The 25,507-nt window shown below is 41.5% G+C and overlaps 1 protein-coding gene across 1 annotated transcript in view; it reads left to right on the forward strand.

The window, feature by feature from the left end:
- PHLPP1 (PH domain and leucine rich repeat protein phosphatase 1) overlaps positions 1-25,507 on the forward strand; it is a 269,023-nt gene that overhangs the window by 157,179 nt on the left and 86,337 nt on the right. Inside the window, exons 5-7 of the mRNA XM_019518523.1 lie at positions 2,536-2,702; positions 23,189-23,335; positions 24,423-24,653. Coding sequence (XP_019374068.1) covers positions 2,536-2,702; positions 23,189-23,335; positions 24,423-24,653 — 545 coding nt within the window. The remainder of the gene's footprint in view (positions 1-2,535; positions 2,703-23,188; positions 23,336-24,422; positions 24,654-25,507) is intronic.

A 25,507-nucleotide genomic window follows, 5' to 3' on the forward strand; every position in this document is an offset into this window, starting at 1 on the left:
CTTACTTTTTTCCCTACCATTTTGTGATACAGAACAATATTAATTTTTGAGCAGTAAAACACTAGTAGGAAAAAATACTTTGTTTATGGGTCAGTATGGTCCACCTTGAAGGATTACATTAATCATGTTAATTCTCTTTTGAGAAACTAAAACTAATTCTTTCCTCAGTTCTGTAATCTTTATATGACACTATTTCAGTAAAATTGTGGCCAGTGATGGGGCCAATCCCTTCCAATATGCACTTCTTTGAACCTCCTAATTTTATGCTAGAGGCATCTTCAAATAATTTGTCAGTCACATGTAAATCTTTCAAAAATCCTCCATGTAACAAGGTTGGAAATGTCGGTTCCTCGATAGAAAATTACTGTTTAACAGAGGATTAGACGGAACTTTCATGACTCGTGAAGGTGGTGATTATTAGAAGATTCTTAATAATCCTAATCTTACTTTTGCAAGACTTGATGTTTTTAAAAAGTATTGCAAATGTGCTACAAAATGGTAGTATTTTCATTAGTGAAATACTCCATTAAGCTTGACTCGGACTTATCCAGTCTTGCATGTTACTCCTACTTTTTTTAATGACACCTACCCTTTATTAAGTGTTCCTGATTCATTTTTACCACTGTTGTTTAATGCTGTTTTAGAGACCTTTGTATTAAAATATACCTCCTGAGGCCTATTGCTTTGTTGATTTAAAGCACTGACTCCTTAATCTGCAGTAACTTCTGTGTAATAAAAATAACAGGAGTCTATTTATTACTTTTTAGTGTCACAATTTGGCTAATAAAGGAGAGAACTTTTCTCATACTGGGTTGGTCAGAATTGCATATTAATAGCTTTTGGTTAGCACAGAAGAAAAGGCATTCTTCACTCTTTATGGTCCAATTCATGTAGTACAGCTACAGGAACATGTAGGCTTTAAATCAAGATTTGAGCTTTTGTAATGTAAAAGTAGAAGTTTGATATTTATATTGGGGAAAATGATGGAACTGACAACTCCCCTTGAAGTTTAAGGCAGTATTTATAAACAAGCTGGCTTACAGGGTTTTTTTTCTTTCTACTCCTTCCCCCCCCTTAGGAATATTTCTCCCGTTACTGACCTTCCCTTCAGCCTCAAAGCCAATTCTGTTTTGCTAGCTAAAGCTGATTAATTCTTTTGCATTCAGGGCAACTTGTGCAGAATTGGCCCTTTCCACAAATGCGGGGTGATATTACTTTATAGCCATAGTTGGCAGCAGAGCTACATGTTCTTCTAATCAGTCAGTACAATCTGATTGACTTCGCCTGTGCATTTGTTTATGAATTTTTGTGTTGTTTTTTCTTTTTCTTTTCTTTAGATGTAGTGTTTGTAATTTTGAGCCTTAGTGTACAAGGCCAATAAAAATTTTGCTGACCAAATAAAGCTATGTTGCTGTTGCAAGGAATAGTTGTCAGAATACGTAACCATTTGTGCTACTTTAGAGGTCTAATTTAGCGGTATAGCTCTTGCTCCTTTCAGCCCTCAGATCTGTAACAAGGTTCATACAAGAAGCATGCCTCTCTAGTGGTGACTTTCCCTTATTTCTTTAATCATTCTCTCTGTAGGCTTGTCTATGCTGGAATTGTAGGAGATAATTCTCAAGTGGCCAGAATTATTGCACATCGTTAACAAGACATTCCTGTAGTGTCGTGCCACAGCTAATGTGTTGGTAGTTAACAGGTGACCTCAAGGTCATGTTCTAGGATGACCTGACATTCTAATGAAGAGCTTTGTGTTTCCATCTCCTTTTCCAGCACCATGGGAAAATAATTTTGAAATGTCTGGGGAGAGACAGTGCATGATGAGAAGCAAGGAGAGGAAACCACTTTTTGAAATCTTCTTGCCCTAACAGCTTCGATCTGTGAAAGTAGAAGAGCACAGTACAATCAGTAATTACATGGAGGGGCAAAAAAAGCAGGCTTGCTGGTCCTTATCCCTGAAGAGCCATGTTAGCACCAGCTATATAAATATATCCACTTCTGGGATTTGAAATTTAGTTGCAAGGGCAGAATGTTGAAAAATTCAACAGCAGGTGTTTCTATAAATTAGAAAGCTGACATTATAAATGCATGGTAAGCACAATGATCTTCCTTTAATATCCCTTCATAACACTGATTCTAAAGGCTTGAGACTGGGAAACTGCACATCTACCCGTCACTTCATGTATATTTACTGCTTGTATAGCAGCATGGAATGTTTTATGCCCCATCTTTGCACCTGCTACTTGCTTACAGACAGACTGCTTTCAAACCAAATGCCAATCATCTCCGCATGCAGAGTGAGTGTTAACCAACCTTTTTTTCTAGTCAGTTTGAAGACTTGCAGTGGACAAGCCTTCACTACATACATTTCATGCATACTGGCTATTGCTGGAACTGAGGCAGCACTGGCAGAGTAGGGGAAAGGGAAAAGACCAATAACTACTTCTGTGTAAAACACTCCTCTTACACCCATCAGTGTCAAAGGGGACATTCTCATTTTCAGTGGTCTTATCATGCTTGTTTCTTGGTTTCTAGATTGCATCACAGCGCATAAGCTCAGTGGATCTGTCATGCTGCAGTCTTGAGCATCTGCCTGCCAACCTCTTCTACAGTCAAGACCTCACCCATCTCAACCTAAAGCAGAACTTCCTGAGGATAAACCCAAGTCCATCTACAAGCAGAGGGCTTGGTGAATTACAGAGGTAAATAAAAATTTTAAAAGGCCACATGCTTCTATATCTATGTCTTCTGCTCTGTTCTGGCTGGCTGTATTTACCTCTAATGTGCACACTGTCCTAAAGTGTCAAGAGGCAAAATTTAACTACAAGAATCTGGGAGCATGCAATGAACAAATGGGCTTGGTTTTGTGAAAAATATGCATGGTGGGAGCTGACTAATTTTCAGAAAGAATATAAATACTTTGTTTCTAACAATGGCAGACAAGGTTCTTTGGGTAAATCTGATATCTATTATTAGACCAACTCAGATAGCTGGAAAAATTCTTCTTAGCTAGCTTTCGGGCACAAACTAGCACAAGCTTTCTCATCAGGCTGAGAGATTACCTGCAGATGGTGTGAGCTTTTCCTGGATGGAGAGGTAAAGCAATCAGAGACCAGTACCTATGCAAGAAAGTCAGTTAAAACGTAAATTGAGGTGGTCACTAGGTGAAAGACAGGTGGGGGTAGGGGTGATGAATGTAGCTGTAGTCAAAGGTGGGAGACCGGGGGGGATTGAGACTAGCTGGTAAAAAGTGGAGGGTTTACCTGGGGAGTCAGATGTTAGGCAGGCTATAATGCATCATAAATCCAATGTCTATATTTAGTCTGTGGTTTTTTTTGTATCTAGTAGGTTGATATTTCTCACTATAGGTTTCCCTCGGTTTTATGTAGGTTCTGTATATGCTAATTCACTCTTATGTGATGAGCATTTTTAGACACAATACATTATATGTGAGGTAAATTTGATCTTATACGATCTGCATAGGTGTGTGCCCCCTCCCCTCTTGCAGGCAAGTCTGTTGGGGAAAGGGAAAGGGCTGTGGGGCTGGGGCCCCACTCATTCCAGCCCCTGCTGCAGCAGCCCCGGGAACAGCTAGTGCCAGCTGCCTGCAGCCACTGGGCTGCACTGTGCTTTGCCTGTCCCCCTGTGCCTGGGCTCTGCCTGTCCCCACTCCCCCCAGCCCCTGCTACAACAGCCCTGGGAGCAGCTGATACCAGCTGCCTGCGCCAGGGCATGGCGCAGTGCAGAAGCTGGGGGGAGTGGGGACAGGTGGAGCCCAGGCATGGGGCGACAGGTGAAGCACAGTGCAGCCCAGTGGCTGCAGGCAGCTGATGCCAACCGTTCCCAGGGCCCAGTTGTGTTGTCAGGCTTGCTACAGTAGTAGGGACTAGAAAAGAAGCAACTACAGAAGCCAAAAACATTTCTGTGATGGGGTGGTCTGACCACATAAAGGTTAGCTTTAAACCAAATGGAACTTCTTCTCTCCTTGCCTCAATATCTGTTCTACATCCGGGAAACTAAGGAAAGTTCCTTGCTTATAAGGAAGAGGAATGAAAGAATTGTGTTGCTCTCCTGGGAGCCAGTCCTGCTTTCTCAGTGACCTGTCTGCCTCCAAAACCTGGGCATGGCTGAATAGATTTCACGGGCTTTTTCAAAGTTGAAAAATGACCTGTTATGAAAGGTATGTCGCAACGTATTCTGGAGTAATGGGAACCTTGCCCTGTCCTTGAACTTTAAGACCCTTTGCCCGTTTGGGTTGTGGTGACTGGGTTATAACTTCCTGAGGATAAGCTCTCTGAAGCACTTTGCAGATAGATACCCACTCATGCCTATAAGGATGCCTGAAGGGATTTGGCAGCGGAAACCCTTTAGGAAGCTTTCAGCCTGACCTTGTTTCTACAGCATGCCTACGCAAAAATGTAAGAGCCAAATTTATGTATATGTTTTAAAGAAATTCTCCTCATGCTTCTTGAAGGTGGAGAAATTGTCTGTTTATAAAGACTTAGGATGATGTTGCTTTCACTGATCTGGTACCAGCTTGGCTTTTTCCCTGGCTGTATTTGTCAGAAGGGCTGTACTGCTCATGAAACCTGTTGAGCTGGTACTTGGGCTCAGTTGCATAACTAGGGTGGGGTGTCCAGGGCAGCAACCCTGGGGGCTAACTTGGGGGGTGGAGGAGAGGGGATGCAAAACTAACGTCTGCTGCCCAAGCTTTACCATTGCACTAGTGGTACAGCAGCCACCAGAACTTGCCACTTCCCTCATATGTCCTGCTGCCCCAGGTGCTCAGTTGCCTTGTTACACCCCTGCTTGGACTCCTCCTTGGCTCCAGGTGCTGCCAATAGCTCCTCTTTCTCGGTGCTTGCACGGTGATTTCAAAGAGGTTGCATAGCTGTACCGTAGTCTTCCTAAAGCACAGCTGCTCCAAAATGAGCACCAACTCACTGGGTTAGCAAAAGGCACGGGCATCTCTAGGCTTCTTGGCAGCAGAGACTAGTCTCAGTCTACCTTTTGAATTTCTTAGGCATCCCAGGGTGCAGAACTGCTGCTTAAGTCCCTAAAGGAAGTACTTTTTCTCATTCCTTCTACTGCCTTGAATAGTAAAGGTGATGGCCAAAAGTGAAGTCTTAAGTTCAGTAGGTAACCTTGTGTATTGCTACCAGAACTCCCCACTCTATCATCCTGTAAAATAGGGATAATATGTCCCTGCTTCCAGGGCCTAGAGGAGGGGGAAACGGTTACAGTTGTGCTGGACACCCTGAAATCATGAGACTTTTCTTTCTTGGTAGACGTTACCATATATTGACTAAAATTTTAACAGGTAACATGCACTAAAATAGAAGTATGATTTCTAGAAACTTATTTCTGAGCTTATGAATTCAGCTTAGACTTCAAATAGAATGTTTTTATTTCCTGTTCCCAAAATGAGGGTGGGAACCCCTGCCAGCCTGTAGTAGTTCCTCAAATTTCTCATGGAGGCCTTGTCTGCTTCCTGGAAGAATTGATAGCGTTCCATGAAAAACAATGGAGAATCAAGCCTAACCAAAGGAACTGACTACTCTGGGATCTGAGGTTGGAAAGATTGGATCCCTTCGTTCAGTTTAATAAAAACAATCATTCAAAGTTCTTTAAGCCAGGCTTTATTAGTAAGACAAAATGGACTGGAAAAACCCACAGGGCTTATCAGATTTCACTGTTGCTTAGACACTAAAGTGAATGTAGAACTGCTATTGTGATTTGGGTATGTAAATACTCATCGGCATATGTGAATGCCCAAAAGAGCTAGTAGGGCCAGCAACCTGCAGCCTGTGGAGCCCTCTTATCTAGCCCAAGGAGCCAGGGGGCTTTGACGGTCAGAATGGGGGAGAAGAGAGGTTTTGGCCAGGCAGTGAGGAAAAATGGTGGCACTACAGAGCAGGAAAAGGGAGTGGTAACTCCAGCTGCCAGATGTAGTGTCACTGCAGGCGAGGTTGGCAGTACCACACACTCAGAAATAAACTTTAAAGTAGGCCCTTACTACAAATCATTTCCTATTCCTGAGCAAGGGCATCTGTGAATCTCATCTCAGCTGCCTCCAGAACTGAAGGCAACAGGGATGATCATTTGAATGAGGGTCGATAGGGAAATGTTCTTACCTGAAACCAGGTCTGCTTGACATAATCAGCTGGCAGAGAGATCTTGGAAAGTCTGTGTTGCTACTACAGACAGTGGTGTTCTGCATTCTGTCAATTTTTAGACACTGCATTGTCTAAGGAGCTAAATTCAGCACCTTTCATAACCATCAAGTTCCCACAGGCTAAATTTAGAACAAAAGACACCTCATGGGCATAAAAAAAAAAAAAAATACCAGCTTTTCTGTTACCTGTAAGCCTGCTACCATTTAACTAGTCTGAATGAAGACCTCGGTTCTGATAATGAAATGCAGGCTTAGTAGCTTGCTTATCAGTTGATGTGATGAATGTCACCCGGCAGTTATTTTTGATACTGTAACCAGGAGTGGATGTTTTTTGGACAGCTTCTGAAAGTCACCTGCTTTGGAAACTTTGGCTTGTAGGTAAAGGACTGGAAAAATTGTTTCAACTTGCATTATTGAGATCATGCATCTTTGCAGGTTGAATGCGAGACGGTTATAATTCTGAACCGGTCAGTGAAAGTCAGGCTTTAATTTGGTAGCCTTCCATAAAGGGTGTGGGACAGAGTAGACAAAAAACATTGTGGTCAGTTTCTGCCTTCAGCTACAATTTCTGCCTTCAGATACAGAGGTGCATTTGATGCGAGCCAATGACACAGCTTTTATTACAACTGTATTGCTGTTGCACATCTGAGAGCACTATAAGGGAGAAAGGAAAATGTAGAGTTCAGTGGCACTCCCCTTTTTGTCAGGTATACAAAAGGAAAGGACACTTCTTGGTGCACAAGATGAGCAAATCTTCCTTTGTATTCACTGGTTTTATTGTCCACTTAAAATTGTAATGCTATGTTCAACAATTTACGATTTTGGATGAGCAGAAACACAGCTTTCTGCATACCGAGTAGCTTTGTACTAACGCCTATCTACGTATGTATTTTTTTTTTCCTGTAGTGTGTATGCTAGAAAATGTGTTGTTTACTGTTAACTTTAAAGTGGCTGGCAGTGTAAAAATTCACTTACCTTACAAAAAAATTAACTATCAAGCAAATTTTTTATTTTTGCTTGTTCAGATTCTTAAAGGTGTTGCTGAAGCTTAAAATATGGGACCTTTTTGGAAAGGCAACTCCATTGCTTACTTTAGTCTGCTATATATTGCTAAGGGAATTGAGCTGTCTAGACTTGCATGCTAAAGTGTTATGCTCCTAAAGCTTCTCTCTATTTCTAGCAGTAAAGCTATTTTGTTGGTTTATAGGTTTACATTTATCCTGGTGTTAATATCTGGGATTGTTTGAAAGTGTATGGAACAGCATTTTAGAAGGAACAGAAACAAAAACATTATACTTGGAGCTGCATCTCTGACTCCTCTCAAGTGTACAAGAGAATTCAGATTTATTATGCATTTGGAATTGAGTAACTTCACCTTTGAAGTGAAAGTGAACTAATGAGCCAAGCTTGCTGTTGACTACTGATTCTTTTGTTATGTCCATACATTTTTATTACTACATCTTGTTTTGCTTAAATACCCATGGAACAAGAACAGGTTATCATTGGCAGTAAGAATATTGCTTGATAAAGATGGGAAAATAATTGTGTTGATAAATAATAAATTGCCATTACACAGTTTTGTATGCAGAATAAATCGAATTGGCTAACACCAGTTCATTCATTTTCTAAAACAAACTTATGGCTTGTTATGTATTTATTTAAATCTAAAGAGCTAGATTTTTTTTCCCTTCAACACTTTACCTAGAATAAAGGTTCACTGTTGAACAGTGACACTTCGGGGCGTTTTTTTATTACAAATACATACATGCAGGCAGTACCCTTTTTTTTTCCCCCCTTGGGGCCTCTCAGAGACCAGATCTTCTCTCAGGCATCAGTTAACTGAAATTCCTTTGGACAGGTGACACTGCTTTAAATCTTTCAGCTTTCACAGGACATGACAAAGCAGAAAGATTTTGCATGATGGATGCTAGCAGCAAAAGTGTTTGAAAGAAGTACAGAAATTTGGAAACATAACCAAGGGACAGGCTGATAGTGTCATAGTATTGAAAAAGATCATAACCTGAAAATGGTATATCCTTGTAACATTACACACCTTCCCAATCCAGAACCCGTTAAGTGCAGGGTGTCCTATGTATGTAAAAGTCTAATGTAGAGTCCTCTGCAGCCTGTGGAAAGAATCTTCTTGATGCCAATGGGTTTTGCAAAGTTGCTTAAATATTGAAATGTTACTTTCATAGTTATAAACATGCCATAGTTCTAAATTCTACAGAAGTAATCAGTGCATTACTGTTACTGGTAAAAAATAAACATTTAAATAAAAATGTTATTTTACAAGTGCATAGATTATTAGATGATAGATAACTCACCATTTTAAGTTGCTGCTTGGTTAAAAATTAAAAAACAATTAATTAGTTTTTTCAAAAGCTATCTGATCACTTTCTACTTACTTTGCATTCTGTGTTTTGTGCTTTAGCAAAACTCTACAATGATTAAATTGCAAACACAATAAAGGTTGGCTTCTTTAAAAAAGAAGGCACCAGAGAATTAAAGGGGAAAAATGAATTAAGATGTTGAATTTAGATATGCCTTAGGTTTTGAATTTAAATACAAATTTAAAAGAAATATATTTTAAAGAGTTTTGTATATCAACTTGAGTTTTCTCTGTAATCTTAACTCAGGAAAGCATAGTGTAAAAATATTCAGTTTTTTTTCTTATGTATGTGGTCTTTTTGGTTTTCTGCTTTTCCTGTTTCTCTAATCTCCATTTTGAATATTTTGCTCTGTTGAACCTTCAGCTCTATCTCTTCTCTTCTGGGGTAGCTTTTACAAGACTTTCTCCCTCAAGGTCCTTTGGGATCCTTCCTCCCTTTTTCCTTCTAGCAGCAGAATTGCCCTGAATTGCCACAGTAACTTGTTTGGATGTGGTTCTTTATACAGTCCTCATCCGCAGCTGCCAGATTTGGAAAAATTGTTTAGAAAAATATTTCACATATTAAGCAATGGCTTGGGCTGGCAGTTCTAAATGTCCAGGGACTCCTCTGTGCATTCTAGTTCTAAAATATAGTTTTATGTTCATATATGAACATGGTCCATGAGACTTCAGAATGTGCTTCTCAGGCTCTTAAAGATCTGTTCACTATATGATATTCTCTGTCCCACGTAAGGTTACTGCAGAAATGCTTAAAAAAAGAAACCCTAGCATTGCAATAGTACACATTGTGGCATGGTATTCTGATACTGTCACAAGAATGTAAGACTTGCAAGACCTGTTATTATAAACGTACATGAGATCTGTGCTAAGAACACTTTCCTGCTCCTCTCCCAACACCTACTGGCAGAGTCTGGTTTCCAACAAACTACTACAGAGTGGTTTCTGGAGCTTGTCAAGAGGGGTTGAGTAGGATTTTTGGGACGAGGGCTCTAGCCTGCTGGGTCACTGGAGCCACAGGCTAAGAGAAGTTCTACATTAGTCTGCTGGTGGATGTGGGATCAGTATGGAAGCCAAGGAGCTGGTTCATGCCATTCCAGGTAGAGGAGATACTTTGGTGAAGTGAAGAAGTCTCATGAAGTTAGACAAGGTTAATTTGTCTGCAACCCATTAGAAAGTGTTGCATGCAAAACTCTGGAAAGCTATGAGACCTTGCAGGAAGGATCCACTATGTGTGGGACTGCTGGGTAGTGAAGTTGGGGATAAAACTGAGGTGTTAGTTTTGGGAGGAGTGCTGCAAGTGCCTTGTGCATGTGTTTTGTGTTTGAATTCTCATCTCAATGAACTGTACTTGCATTTTGTATCAGTGGTTTGCCACAGTTAGGTCAGGGGGCAGACCCAACTGCACCAATCACTCAACTGCAATCTCATGACCTTTTGAAACCAGTTGGTGACCCACTTTATTGAGTCTGTGGGGGACTCCTGCTGGACCTGACTTCCATGCTTTGAGGGGAGAAGAAATCAGATGGATATGCTACTCCTGCTTAAGTACTCTTGAGACAGCCAGCAGCCTTGCATCCTTCTGCTGTTGGATGTACCTCCCACCTGTCACCTATTAATCTGCCTTTTTCCAGCTCTTCCTCTTGTAACTTCTTGCTGTGTCATTCTCCCCAGTGCAGAGCTGGATCAAGGTGAAGTTTTCCCCTTACATTGTCTGCCTCTTTTCTACAGGGGCAAAGTGGAAGAGAAGAGAAAGCCCATGGACTTTGTGGTACTTAGTACATTTTGCTAGCCACATACCTGCAGCTTCCAAAAAAAAATTCAGAGCTTTTTTTTTTTACCCCATTGAAATCCCAGATACTTGGTAGATGCTCTAAAAGCAGGCCACTCATGTGATGGCTCCTAGCTCTATGATCTGGTGGAATGGAGTACCCTGCTATGGATAACTGGAGGCATACATCAGTACACCTGCTTCTAGAATCCCCCTGCTGTTACTAATTTACCTAGAAGGCTGAAATACAGTTTCCTAAAACACGGGGACAGAGCAGAGGTAGTCTTATGACACTGAACAAAAGATGCATGTTTGCTCTAAACCCTTTGAAGTTCATTGTCCTTTGACTCAATGTCTTCATCAGTGACTTGGATGAGGTCATGGAGAGCACTCTGTCCAAATTTGATGATGACACCAAGTTATGGGGTGAAGTGAACACGCTAGTGGGCAGGGAACAAATCCAGGCGGATCTGGACAGGGTAGGGAAGTGGGCAGAACAGAACAGGATGCAATTCAACAAGGACAAATGCAAAGTGCTGCAAAGAGGGAGAAGAAATCACCAACAGACTTACAGGCTGAGGGATGACCCTCTCAGCAGCACTGTAGCAGAAGGGGATCTCAGAGTCATAGTTGACTTCAAGATGAACATGAGTCGTCAGTGTGATGAAGTGATCAGTAAAGCTAACTGCACTTCATCACGCATTAGCAGGTGCATCACAAGCAGCTCTAGGGAGGTGATACTTCCCCTTTATGCAGCACTGGTGAGGCTGCAGCTGGAATACTACATCCAGTTCTGGGCCCCGCACTTCAAGGGGGATGCAGATAACCTTGAGAGGGTCTGTAGGAGGGCCACTCACATGGTTAGGGGCCTGCAGGCAAGGCCCTATGAGGAGAGATTGAGGGACCTGAATCTCTTCAGCCTCCGCAAGAGAAGGCCACAAATCACCTTTCAGCCACTTACAAATTCATCGGGTGGGCAGCAAGGGGTAGGAGATGCGCTGTTTACCAGAGCACCCCTTGGAGTGACTGGAAATAACGGCCACAAACTGACAGAGAACAGATTCAGGTTAGACATCAGGAAGAACATCTTCACCGTAAGGGTTGTCAGGATCTGGAACGGGCTTCCAAGGCAGGTGGTGCTCTCCCCAACCCTGGGGGTTCTGAAGAGGAGACTGGACAAGCACCTAGCTGGGGTCATCTGACCCCAGCGCTCTTTCCTGCCTGGGGCAGGAAAAAGGTTTTGCTGCCTGCCATAGAGGCAAAAGCATCCACCTGAAGCTGGAGGAAGGTGGCTTGGAGCTTTGCCTCTTTTGTTTCCCAGTACAGAAGATAATTCTCTGTTCTACAACTCCTGCATACAGCGTCCTTGGCTGCAATATATTCTTTTTGGAGCTCCCCTTCTTTCTGTTTTCTTCAGCTTGTAAATATTGTCTGGAGGAATTACTGTCTCTGTTGGCAGTAAATTCTTCAGGACTTTCTGATCTGTTGATTGTACTACGATACAGGTGTATGGTATTATTTAAGGCTTCATTTCCGCAAAGTTTTTTCAAAAAGGCTAGGAGTGTACTATAAAATAATACTTTCCTTAGTGTAGGTACAAATGTAGAAATTATAGTGCAGGTAAATGACTAGGATTTGTTTGGAGTCTAATGAAACTGCAGTGCTAAATAGGACAGTATCCCTGAAAATGCTGTTTCAAAACAAATGTAGGTATTAATTACACTATGCAGCTTGTTGATACAGCTCAACTTTGGCACCCTTTTCCTTCCAACCCAGCCTCCTCCAGAACTTTTATATAACTAATGACCTTGTACAGTGCCAGCTCTTAAACTTCAAGGAAATGTCTTATTCCCAAGTTGTTATCAAAAAGGTTGCAATGCAGCTAGTGACTGACTTCTGGCTGAAGTGGTATTTACAAATGCTGTTACTAGAAAGCTAACAGTAGAACTGTAAATGATGATGATTTTGTAGAGATCAAGATTAAGTTGAAAGAGTAGGATCCAGACGAAAGTTTGTTCAGTATCAAGACACGTGAGGTTATTACTGCAGTAAGTTTCCCACTTTAGTTAAGTTGTAAGTTTAGCTTACTCAATTTAAGAGGGGAGTAAATGAGAACTTCAGGTTATCACTATAAAATGAGGCTTACTTTTAAAGACAGATGGTATGCCACCTGTTCCAGAGACTTTGGAGTATACATTAAACCTTTCTTAGACTTGCTTTTTTGACCAGACTCCTGTTGTTTGAAGCTCCAGTGTAAGTAATTGTTCTATATTTCCATAAATCTCCCTTTCTGAACATTTGGTTGAAGACAGTTTTTTCTCTTCTTTTGTTGCTATGTACAATCTCCTTTGTTATTAATCTGCCACTAATACTACCGTCTCTTGTTATGGGAGATTTGTCCATGCAGTATGGCTAGAAAAAAGAGTTGTGGATGAGTTGGTATTTACTAAGCTAGAGTAACACATAATAGGATTTACTGCCTAGTTGTGATCCATATAAGATCCCATGGTGCTCTTCACGAGAGCAGAGAAGTTACTGCTGGCTGTCTGCTAAGTATATAATGTGCATATGTACATCTTGCCTAACTAAAGTTCTCTTTGGACTTTCAGTTGGAAAAGGTTTTCTTTGGGTTTTTATTCCCCTTTTATTCATGAGCTAGCTCCTCGATTTTTATAGAGAAGCGTGTGTGTGTATTTAGTTTTCTTTCTTTCTTTGTCCAAGCAATTTTCCTTCAGACATGTAACTTACTCCTAGCTCTTCTGCTATTAACTCCTCTGTTTTCCATGTAATATATGGATATAAAATAAACAGCAAAGGGGATAGACTGCTTTCAGTATAATTCTTTGCAGTGAATTGGTAAATCGCAACTGAACTTCCTGACCCTAAAATGTCATGCTACATGCTGTCAGAAGGAAATAGACCATTTTAAAATCTCCACTATTTTACTGGCACTTAATCAGTTTTACTATTCCGTTTTGAAATTTTGTATATTTAGTATGGAAATACTCCTCAGCCACTAAGTTAATTGAGCGATCTTTCTCATTTACATAGACTTGGCAGTCTAGGATTCTGTGCAAGTTCAGTTTAAATCAGGCAGTGAACTTATCCTTTGCTTTTAGGAATCAAACTGCCTCCTGAAGCATTGAGATGGAAGGGTTTTATTCTCCACGTTATTGAAGTTGAACATGTTGTATAATTTACATAAAAGATTCCTCATCAGATGTTTTTACCTCTTGATTATAGTAGGAGCTGGTTTTATTGTTTGTTAACAACACGTACCACGAAAAAGAGAGAGAACTTTCTCATGGCAAGCAGGTGTTGGGGAAGAAGGCTCTGTTGGAAGAGCCCTTTGCATCAGGACTGTTTTAATAGATGCATAATACTTTTAAAATCTTGCCTGTTTTTAGGTTTTCTCTTTTTTTGTGCTTAATTGGTTTTCTACTAAGCTGTAGAAGGGTCTGTTTCCAAGCAGTGTGCTTTCAGCTTATAATACAATAAAGGTAAAAGCTTGTCTCTTTTATAAATTTCTCTTGGGTAATACCTACCTCTCAAGTGTGTGACTCTTTGTTTCTAAGGATAAATATCCACTATAGAAATGAAGAATAGGTTTCTGCTTCCTTCCTTGAGAATTTTTATCCATGCAAGTGAGAAGCCCCTACTCCAGTTGAGAAGTTTGTAAATAGATTTGTTTTTCCAGGGAACTGCAAAATCCAGCTTCCCTGTGGTATGCAAGGAGCACTGAGGTAAGTTCAGGTTATGTCCATTAGCAAAAAGGTTTTTTCCACTCCTGCTTGGTGCTGGCTTTTGTCAAAGAAAATAAAGGCTGCATTGTTGTCTTGTAATTTGGATGTATTCCTGGTTTGACTTTAGAATCTATGGCTATTCGTATTTTTTTTGAAAAATAAATGCTTTGGTTTTGAAGCTACTCTTTTTTTATTTGTGCAATAGACTTTTTGTGTTGAATTTTCCTTGGGAAAAAGTATACTTACTAACTTAGCATGTGAATGCTGAAATCCATCTTCACAAACCCAAGTGGCTTTTATAGCATTGAATGGAGAGAGGATGTGGCAGGATGAATTTTGCAGAGTATTGAAACAGGATTTAAAAATCCTTCTTCAGAACAAGGGCTATGTTTTAAGTTATCCAGTAAAGAGCTGTAAAATGGGTGGTAGCCAAAACTAACTATATAACAATCCTTGCCCTTATATTTCAGCAATACTTTCTATGTCCCTTATATCCTAGTGTTATTTTAATCGATCCTTTTTGTGTTTTATGGCATCAGCTGCTTGTTTCCCAAATGTATTCCAGCCAGTTTTGGAGGTGTTAGTTGTAGCCGTGTTGGTCTGAGGACATAGGTAGACAAGGTTCTTTGGGTAAATGTGGTATCTTTTATTAGACTAATTAAATAGTTGGAAAAACTGTTCTTCGCAAGCTTTTGGGCACAAACACCCTTCTTTAGACATAGGGAGACTCTGCTGTTGTTTTGTGCTCTCAAGCCAGTTTTGCCTTCAGAATGGGTGGAGAGCCATCAGAACCCCTCATATCCTTTGGGCATCTAGAATGAAATCCTAGTCAATAGGAAGATTGCCTTCAGCTTGAGTGGGTGAAATGCTGGCCCAGTTGTGTTCAAATTAAATCCAGTCCTCCCTTTCTGTCTTCCCCCCCCCCCCCAAAAAAAAAAAAAAAAAAAAGAGAGAGAGAGAGAAGCGGGGGCAAATACTCTAACTCTTCATTTAGCAAAGTCCTCAGAAATTTACTGGGGCAGGGTTTGCCTCTTTTGGGGGAGAACTAAATTTGCAGGTGCCTGAAACCTGTGTGTAACCTTTAGACTTGCACAGGCAACTTAAGGCTTTAGTGACAATGCCTTAAAGGGAAGAGCAATACTGTATATGTGCTTGTGGTGTTAAGCTAACTCATCCCTGAGAGGCATAAGACCTAGACGGGTCTGAGGCAATAGCTGAAAAAGGCAGTAAGGTAGGTTATTAGCAGCAAGAAAGAAATATAGTGAATTGAAATTTTTTGACAAATTCTCTTGATAATGAAGTTGCTGGCAAGTGTAAGGCGGTAGTAAGTAGCTGTTCCAGCACATAAGTATTGTATACTGCTTGAGCGGTAATGGTTGCTAGCAAGTTTCTGCTGGAGGTACGGGAAGATGCCTTTGCTACCTGAAATGAAGTTCCGCGGTAGTTGCAGAACAGGGTGAAAGAGAAGGTGTTGGGAGTTATTTTTTCTCCCAGCCAGAGTCCCCTGTGATGTTTGATATCCTGTTTGGCTGTAGTTAAATTCATCTGTATAAATCCTTTTGATAGCAGTTGGATAAACTGGTTCTGTTGGGATAGTTTTTCTGATCATCTTCCAACAACAGCTTCCCTGTGATAATTATTCCAAACCTGTTGGAGCACAAACATCACATTGTATAACCAAAATTACTACTTTAATGTACTTTGTGGGCCAGAATCGAGAAGTAAGAAATCATAATAAATGCATGGACTGTTGTGACAGAAAACATTGCTTTGTGACCCTTCCCTTTGTGTATGTCAAACTAAAACTGCTCCTAAATTGGCAGGCTCAGTATTAAATAATAGGGCTGTGTGAAGCTTTGGTCCCTGACTCGATTCAGTGGAGATTTGGCCGAATTCAGTGGCCGAATCTGAATTGAATCAAGAGACCCTTTAATCTTGTTGAATCTAATCGGAACCCTCTGAATTGACTTGGAAAGATTTGGCAATTTAGATATAGACACAGCTTTAAATTTTTTCTACATACCTCAAGGTACCAGGTGGCTCATGAATGCTGAGATGGTGGGGCAGATGGAGCATCCCACAGGAGTGTGGGGGGCTTCCCAGCACACTTGGCAGCAGACCCGGGAGTGGACCAGAAGTACTTCCACTCCACTTCTGGGCCTGCTGGGGGCCGCCCCCGCACCCTGCTGCATCAGCAACTGGTGCCTCCTGGGTCTGGGAGGGGGCACCTGGGGTCCCCCCACAGCTGATCACTGAGCCAGTGGAGGCACCCCCCAGCGCACTCTCTGATGGGCCTGAAAATGGACTGGAAGTAGTTCCAGTCCACTTCTGGGTTTGCCACCAAACACACGGGGGGGCCTGCCCATGCTCCTGTGGGATACTCCATCTACTCCAGCATCGCAGCACTCATGAGACATGCCTGGTACCTCGAGATGTGTAGAAAAAACATTTAAAGCTGTGTCTATGACTGAATTGCTGATTCTCTGAATCAGCATCAACTCTTCAGATTTGGATTTGGCCAAATCGAATTGGGGACAGTGATCCTAATCAATTAATTGAATCACTGTCCCCAATTTGAGCCAAATTTGAATTGAATACAGCCTGTTTTGCACACCCCTATTTAAATAATGTTGATGTTGTTTGGGTCAATTATAGCAATTAGTGCTGAGGCATGCTGTGTGTTCTAAGATGAGGGCTGACATGTCAACGTTTTTGCTGTGACTTACAGCAGGACTGTTCAGTTGGGGAAATGAGAATGTTGCATCTTACCCATTATAATAAAAAGTCTCCAAATTGGGTTTTCTCCTCCTGGTGTGTTCAGGGAAAGAAGGAAACACAATTTATTTTGGGAGTGATGCTTGTAGAGAATGGCAAATGGAAGGATCTTGAATTTATGGAGCCATTTTGTCATCAAGGAAAAACTAATGATGCATGCTTAATATTCCACATTGTTGGGGTTTTTGTTTTTTTTTTTAATTCCAGGAATTTTTTAGGGTTTATCTTTCAAACATGAAAACCAGGTTGAAAGCGGGATAAAGGGAAGAAAAGAAAAGGAATTGGTTTAAGTCAGGGAAAATAATAAATTTTGAGGGGGAAGGGGTTGAGCACATAAGCACAGTTGTGTGCATACCCCCTCCAGGCAGGAAAGTCTGTGTGGGGGGGGGAGCCCTCCAGCCTGGCACCAGCCCTGACCCTGACCCTGCACCATCTGTGGGACCTAGAGTGGGGAGGCTGGGGTGGGGCCAGCTTCGGCTGTGTTGCCAGGCCAGAGGGATGGAGCCCCTGGGACCCCTGTGTGCCGCCCCACCAAGCTCTGTCCAGCCAGGGCAGGGTAGGGCATGGGGTGGAGCTGCGAGTCATCTGGGGCGCATGAAAAACGGGTGTAAATCAGAAAAAAAATAAATAACTTCAATTAAAAAAATCAGGTAATTTGTCGGTGAAATTCGGTAAAACCCCAAAATGCGGAACACTGTGCAGGCTGTAGAGTTTTCTTTCCCTAGGGAATGTTGTGAAGGCATCATTGCTGCTTGCCTTCACTTCTTGCTGCAGGTACAATCAGCATTGTGTGACTTGGGGGTAAGGAAAGTGGTGGAAACTGAAGATCTTAAGGAGTTCCATACTGGGTCAGACCAGTGGTCCATCCAGCCCAGTACCCTTCCCCTAGCATTTCTACTGTTGGTGGTGAGGATTGAACCAAGCAGATATAAAGCTTTGGTTCCCAACCTCAGGGGGCAACCTAGATCAGGGTTGCGGGGTGAAGGGCCCGCACATTCATGTGAGCAGCCCAGGAGTGGTGGGCAGGGCAGGGCTGCCACACACAAAAGGGGCAAGGGTGGTGCCCTCACCCCCAGGCTGCTGCCACCACACTCCACTCCCAGCAGCTCTCGTGGTGTCGGGTCGGGAGGTGCTGTTGGTGGCCAATTTAGGGTTGCAGGAAAAAAAAACATTGGGAACCACTGATCTAGAGTGATCTATCCCCTACTGATTACCCTACTTGGTATCCACCATTATTGGTTTAGAGATGCCAGAGGAAACATCTCCACCCATTCTGTGGAGCTATTAATAAATCTATCATTCAATGACTTTGTCTAGTTCCTCTTTGAACCTGGCTATGCTATCTGTCTCTACAACCTCCTGTGAAAGTGAATTCCACAAGTTAACTACATGTTGCCTAATAAAGTACTTTCTCTTGTTAGGTTTAAACCTATCTCCCACTAGTTTTAGTGGGTGCCCCTTAGTTCTAGTATTCTGCAACTTGCTGAACACCCAGTTTCTTGTTTGCTTGCTCTTCACCCTTTATGACTTTTTATAGACCTCTTATCATATCCTTTCTTAGCGTTATCCTTTCTAAACTGAATAATCTTAGCCTTTTTAGTCTCTCCTGGTATGTCATGTACTCCATGCCCTTTAGCATTTTGGTTGTCCTTCTCTGAGACTTCTGTTTCTCCTATATCCTTTTGGAGATGCAGAGACCAGAACTACCTACTATTCAGGATGTGGGCACACTATGGATTTGTATAATGGCATGCTGGTGTTCTCAGTTTTGTTTTCTATTCCCTTCTTAAAGATGCCCAACATGCTATTGGCTGCTTTGGTTGCCACTGCACACGGAGCTGACATTTTGAGAGAGCTATCTACAGTGACTTCAAGGCCTCTTTCCTGACTTGTTACAAGTTGTTCAGAAGCCGGCATTATGTACATATGGTTGAGGTTATTTTCCCCCATATGCATTACCTTGAACTTGTCAGCATTGAAGTTCATTTGCCATTTTATTGCCTGTTCTCTTTGCTTAGTGACTTAATTCAACAGAGGCTTAATTCTTTCTTTAAAGCCCATTTAAACTAAAGTCCAACTTCTTATGCCAGCTTATCAGCAGAGAATTCTAGTTTGTTAAATACCTTGATGGCATCTTAGTTATATTGGTGGCAATATAGGTTAATGCAATAACTCTCTAAATATGAAAAGCATTAAAAGCAAACCAGTATTCCAGATTGGCTTCTATTTGGCTGTCATCCATAATGACACAGCCATGCTAGCCCATTATGGATTCATGCTGTTAATAATTAATGTGAGGCAGGTGCCTAAGATGTAAGCTAGCCTTACTGTCTGAAATTCTCCAAGCAACTGCCTACCAGCCCTCACTACTGAGGTTTTGGCACTGTACTTGACTTTTTTGTACAAAAATATGATTTTGGCATATCAGAGTTGAAAGAGAACACAGAGCAAGAAATCAAGATGTATTCGATTATTAAAGAAATTATTATACTAGAAATGGTGCATGTGGACTGTTGACATGTTGAACAGCAAACTGGAGCTAGTTAGGAGAATCAGGGTAACTTTCCTCTCTGTCCTTCTTCACCTGCTTACTTTAACTACACATCTGTTTTGCTGTCTTGCATTTTGATCTGAGACTTGTACTTCGTGTTTCCTAGTAAAAACCCAGTCACCATGCTTTTGGGGAGGCTAAATGTCCAGCTCCTAATCTTGTAATACTCCATTGTGGCAACAGTCTCAAACTATGGTTGCCTGTCAGTAATTAAGTAGTCTAATTTTCTTTTATGTTTGACTTAAATTTTAAATGTTTATGTTTTAATATTTCTCTATAGACCTAGTAGAATTGACTGATGCTTTTTCTTTTTTCTTCTTTCTCTACGTATCTTTTCTCTTCCTTTTCCTTTTGTATGGTATTGCAAAATGAAGCTAAAACCTGAATTATAATAAATCTGTTGAGTCTAAACCTGTTTTATTTAGATACTACACTAGCATTTGCAGTTTAATCTAAGGGGAAAACAATGAGATGTTTTCACTGTGAAATCTGTGCAAGATATGTCTTCTCTTTCCTTAACAAAATAAGTTGATTTAATTTACGTTCTCCTAACACTTTGCTTTTGATTTACTGTGGCTATGAAGGGATGCTGACAAGTGGGAAGTTTAGCTTGGTGCCTAAAACTGCATAACGGATTCAAATAAACTGGGCGATTTCTCCCAGGTTTGTTCTTCTGGTAGAACAATTTACCCAGAGCCTTGTGTAGAGACATTCAAATGCTTAAGAGCAGAGAGCTTGCAATGTGGATCTTGTGCAGCCAGGAGGTGCCCATATGCACATATTTCTAGCAAGCTCTGTAGGTTCCCTTAGCCTGCCTTTCAACAAATGGCAGCAGTGCATGCAGCAGCCCTGACTGGCTGACCCAGACTGCCCATGGTCAACCTGTGTTTTGCTGTAGCACAGTAATAAGGGGTGCAAAGGAAAATCCTGCCAAATTATCACTCATTTTGGGTACCTCATGTCAAACTGGAAACAGCAGCAGTTTGGAACAGACTTGGATTGGAGTTTAATGGGATCCTATGGTTGCAGCCATTAGAGAACCCCTAATTTCATCCTCATACAGCAGCTCCTCCCTCTGTCTTAGACATGTAGTTTTGTGCATATTGATGATTTCCTGCATGTGTGTAGGGAAGTGAGCTGGATAAATGTGAAAAAAATCTAGAATTGTGACTTCAGTCTCTGCTGTAATGCACATTAGATAAATTTTAACCTCCAGCTTCATACCTGCACACCTGTGGCTTAGCTCTCAGTGTGTCTTTACAGTCAGTATTGGAGTTGTGGCAGGTATCTAGTGTGCCACTGGCTTTTAGTACTTAGTGTAAAACTTCTACTCTAAGCCCTTCCTTTTATACTAGAAGATCATGGAGGAGGGTTTTTTTTTTTTAAATCTCTTCCCACCTCCCACCCCCACCCAGTGTGTATGTTTTCTTTCAGCGAGGAATATTATTATCGTCAGTTTACTTATCCCAACCCATTCTTTGCATTGCAGTTCTTCCTCCAGAAATAAATTAATCATTGTTTCTGTTCAGCAGGATCCCATTCAAGTCTGTTCCAAGCTGCTGCTGTTTCCAGTGTGGCATGAGGTGCCCAAGATGAGTGATAATTTGGCAGGATATTCCCTTGCACCCCTTATTCCTGGCAAACTGTGTCAACAGGAGGGCATGAAGTACCCATTCTTCTTGAAATCCCTGTGGCTTCATGTTGCTACTTAGCCTTGCAGTCTTGGCTCCCATTGGCATAGTTCATGGTGCAGTAATTACAGCCCCACTAAAATAGTGTTGAATGCCTTGCATACATTTTGGTCAATGGCAGCTTTTTGCAATGGTGGTGGTACTGGCGCACATGCAGACAAATTAATTGGAGTTTTAAATTGCTTTGCTTCTTTTTATCATCATGTAATATGTGTAATGTTGTTGAGTTTCCTGTCCCGGTTTTCTAATTGGGGAGACAAAGCACATGAAGATACCAAATTGTTTAGCCAGTCCTGGGCTGCATGACTGTGTTGCAGCACTGCTAGAAATCTGTCACCTGAAATATTAATGTTAGTAGGTGTGGTGAGGGCAGATCCAGGAGGCTGCAGTGGTGCAATTTTGCCTCCTTTGTGATTCCTCCTACACCCAAATTTTGTTTGAGTGGGGCAGCAACTTCTATTCAGGCAGCACTGACACTGCCAGTTGACTTCATGGTTTATCTCAGTGACTCTAGCTAATCTCTCTCCTCTCCACTCCACAGGTGTTAACAACCGTTTCTCCTTTTTAATGGTTTTGATGTTCCACTATTCAAACTATTCTTTCATTTGCAATGTTGCTGTCTGTTAGCCATTCCTGGTAATGGCTGACAGTGCAGTATTGGAGGAACTGTCAAGTTGCTCAAGAAGGCTAGCTTTTGTTTTATGAATCTGAATAATGAGAGAGTAAGAAGGAGGACTAGTGACATGATCTTTTGTCTATTTTGACTAAATTTTGCCTAATTTTTTACATCGTTTTATACGTTTTATATGAAGTCTAGCAAATGAATGCACATTCCAGTAATTGCATTCGCTTTTGCCTTGATCTTAAACTAAATACAATAGCGCTAGCTCCCTAGCATATTGGTAAAGCATTTAGCTTTTCTTCAACTAGAGAAAAATGTGTTGCGTTATATGCAATTATGCCACACCATCTGCACCCACTTTTCAAAATCCTAGATCGGTCCATGGATGTAGTATGTCCTATTGTAGAATAAACTGAGAGGAAAAAGCTCTCCTCTACCCACCCCTTTTTCCCCGACCCTCTCCTACACAAGGGATTTGAGATTTAATGAAGGGAAAATGAAGTCCAAATAGAATGCATCAGAGTAAGCCATGCCAGTAAAGAACTTCCTCTCATCCATCGGAATCTGACACAGATCTTTTCATTCATCCATTTAGTTGCCTTTCGGCACACCTCCCAGTGGTTGTTAAGCAACCATAACAGTGCTGCTGAACATCCAGGCTAGCTAATTGGATTGTCCTCTTCTTTTCTTTTGTTTTTTAAATGGTCTGTCTTTCTACTTTTTTGTTTTAAATTAGATGACCCCAAAGCAATCTGTCGTCTTCTCAGGAGACTTGAGAAGACTTGAACCATGTTAGGAATATGAAGACATGTTGAGAAGGGAAAAGTATATAATCAGCACTTGTAGATGGTACCTAATTGAGATTTTAAGAGCTTCTTTTATTTTTGTTGTTTGACGAAATTTAAAATTAGTACAGTGCTCTGTGCAAACTAACATAAAATTCCTGTGTCAATTGGTTTTCAATACAAAGTATACATGGAAAATTTAACTGTGCTACTCGCTTTCTTTTCCTGTTCAAAGAGCTTATACGGACAGAATCATGCACTCTGCTTCTAATTATATTCACCATCTTTTATAATAATAAGTGTGTTGGAAGTGTAGTAGTGCTTCAGCTCAAGATCAGATGGTAAGGGAGATTTCACTTAAAAACTGATCACATCACAGAAGAACAGATTTCCACCAGTAGAAAATATATTTAATATTTTGCTTGGTGGCCTCTTTTGTCTGCTGATACCCAGTGATATTTTGACATCAAGGAAATGGTCAAATGTGGCCCACTGAAGTGTATAAATGTGCTTCTAAACCTTGTTTGATGTCCAGAGTACACAGACTTGAAATACCTTTAAGATACCCAAATCTACCTTTTTATATTTCAGATGTTACAGGACAACTCCAGCACTTTTGTTGTACTCTTGTATTTTGTTTCCCTGAAGTGTATGCTTTAAGTTTTTTTTCCTCTTTCTTTCAATAGGTTCACAAAGTTGAAGAGTCTTAACCTCTCCAGTAATAATTTAGGAGACTTTCCATTGGCAGTTTGCAGTATTTCAACGTTGACTGAGCTCAACATGTCCTGCAATGCCCTCAGAAGTGTTCCAGCAGCTATTGGAGATATGTACAAGTAGGTACTCTTAACATTAACTGCACATGCTGGAATAGGATTCTCGAAGTAAAGGCAATAGAAGATTGAGTGATTCCTGCACAAATCTTGCTAAGTTTGTAGCTTGTTTAACTCAAGCTTTCACAGCCAGCTAGCTTTTATATCCTTGCTGACTAGTTGGAATCAGTGGGTTGGAGGAACAGTAAGAAGCATTATTATTGTGTCTGTGGCCATTCCAGTTATCATAATGGTCTTAAATTCTCTTAAGCATTAACAGTACCATTTTTTTGTATAAACAGTGATAACTGTATAAGGCAGAGGTGCTCAACCTCCGGCCTGCCCACGAGTCAAATGCAGCCCACAGAGCCACTGCATCAGGCTGGTGGGGCAACTGACAGGTCTGGAAATTTGGAGGGGTGGGAGCAATGGCCATTAATAAAGGCACCCTTGTCTGTGCCAAATCCCCATTCCTTGTGTGGCGAGTTGGACCCAAGTAACACCTCTTTCTCCCACAGGTGGCTGGGCCATGCTTCCCTACTTCTGGATCAGTGTAAAGTCATGCAACCTTCCCTCCCCCTGGGGCTGAGTTGAGGCCTAGCCGTGCCCCTTCTTCCCTGTGCCCCCTCCACCCGGCTGGGCCGCACCCTCTTTCCACTGGGCCGGGTCAAGCTCCTTTCCCCTGTGAAGTTGCATTGGGGCCAGCCTGTACCCCCTCTTCTTCCTCCATGCAGCCAGATGGAGCCCACGCTAGATTAGGAGCACTGGCTGGATCCAGCGTGCAGACAGACTTGGCACTGTCAGTCTGACCCGTTGGGCCAAAAGGTTGGGCACCACTGGTATAAGGCATTGATGTCTGCAGTGTATATATAAAAGAAATGGAAATTCCAGAAAATTTGAAGTATGAAATGCAGCTAGTTTATCTAGACCATAGTTCATGCTGACTAGGACTTGTAGAATTTTGTCATATTGTTCGCAGATGTTTGGTAGGCTTCTCTGTGACTTCTCTTGCTCTCTACCCTTGTACAGATTTATTTCCCTATGACTGCTGTTAATTTGGGATGAATGTATGTTTGTAATAAAGGGTCACTTTTCCCATCTGCTTTAATAGTTTGCAGACATTTTTGCTGGATGGCAATTTTCTCCAGTCCCTCCCTGCTGAATTGGAGCACATGCATCAGCTCAGCTATCTGAGTCTTTCCTTCAATGAATTCACTGACATTCCAGGGGTATTAGAGAAAATGACTGCCATGGATAAACTCTGTATGTCTGGAAACTGCATAGATACCCTCAACCTACCAACGCTGAGAAGAATGCCTCATATTAAACACGTGGATCTAAGGTAGATATTTGTGAGAGCAAATCTGAATTATTAATGTAGAAATAACTACTTATGTGATGGTAATAGTAGCCCCCAGATATGATTGTTGTTAGTTCATTGTACAAACTCACAGTGCTAGCAGCAGGTAGTATTTTTTTGTCAACTTGATGTTTGGGGAAACTGACTAAACTAAACAAGCCTGAAAAAGTGAATTTAAGGGGTTTAAATGCATTATTGTGGCCCTTACAGGGCATAGCCACACCAGGGCTTCATTGCAGTAAGTCCATACAAATATATTGAAAATGATAGTTCCTGGTCCTGCAAGCTTAGAGCCCATGCCATAAGGTAGACCAAATGCAAGAGTTTGGTGGCCAGGGGTAAGGAGAGAATAAGGTAACAAAACTGGTTTTGCACATATTTTGTCTTCTGGCCTTAACCAAATTCAGCATGTTGTAATTTTTTTAATGGTTTTTCAGTAAAGTGTAAACAAAGCTTCCATATACACAACTATGGTGGGGCTCCCCTCTTGGCAAACTCTGAAAAGGTTGACAACTCGTACAACCTTTGGGGAGGGATGGCTCATCTAGAAGTCACTCCAGTCCATAAACCTATCGCAATGCCAGTTTTAGTGTGAGGAGAACCCTGTCATTGGAGGGGGGAGGGAAGCAATCAGTGGGTGTGTGGCATAAATCCAGCATGCTGAAAAAGCAGCTCTCCTTCCTGCCTTTACAATCTGAACAGTTCATCCTGCCTTCTGTTGCTTAGTTCTGTTTGAAGTTGCTAAGATCATGTGTATACGGGGACAGAATCAGAATGGCCAAGGCACAAACTGAGCTAGCAAAGGAGAAACCCTCCTCCCCCTTTTCCCCATACCC

The sequence above is a fragment of the Gavialis gangeticus genome, unplaced genomic scaffold, assembly GCF_001723915.1.
Source record: "Gavialis gangeticus isolate Ggan-Ray unplaced genomic scaffold, GavGan_comp1, whole genome shotgun sequence".
NCBI lineage: Eukaryota > Metazoa > Chordata > Crocodylia > Gavialidae > Gavialis > Gavialis gangeticus.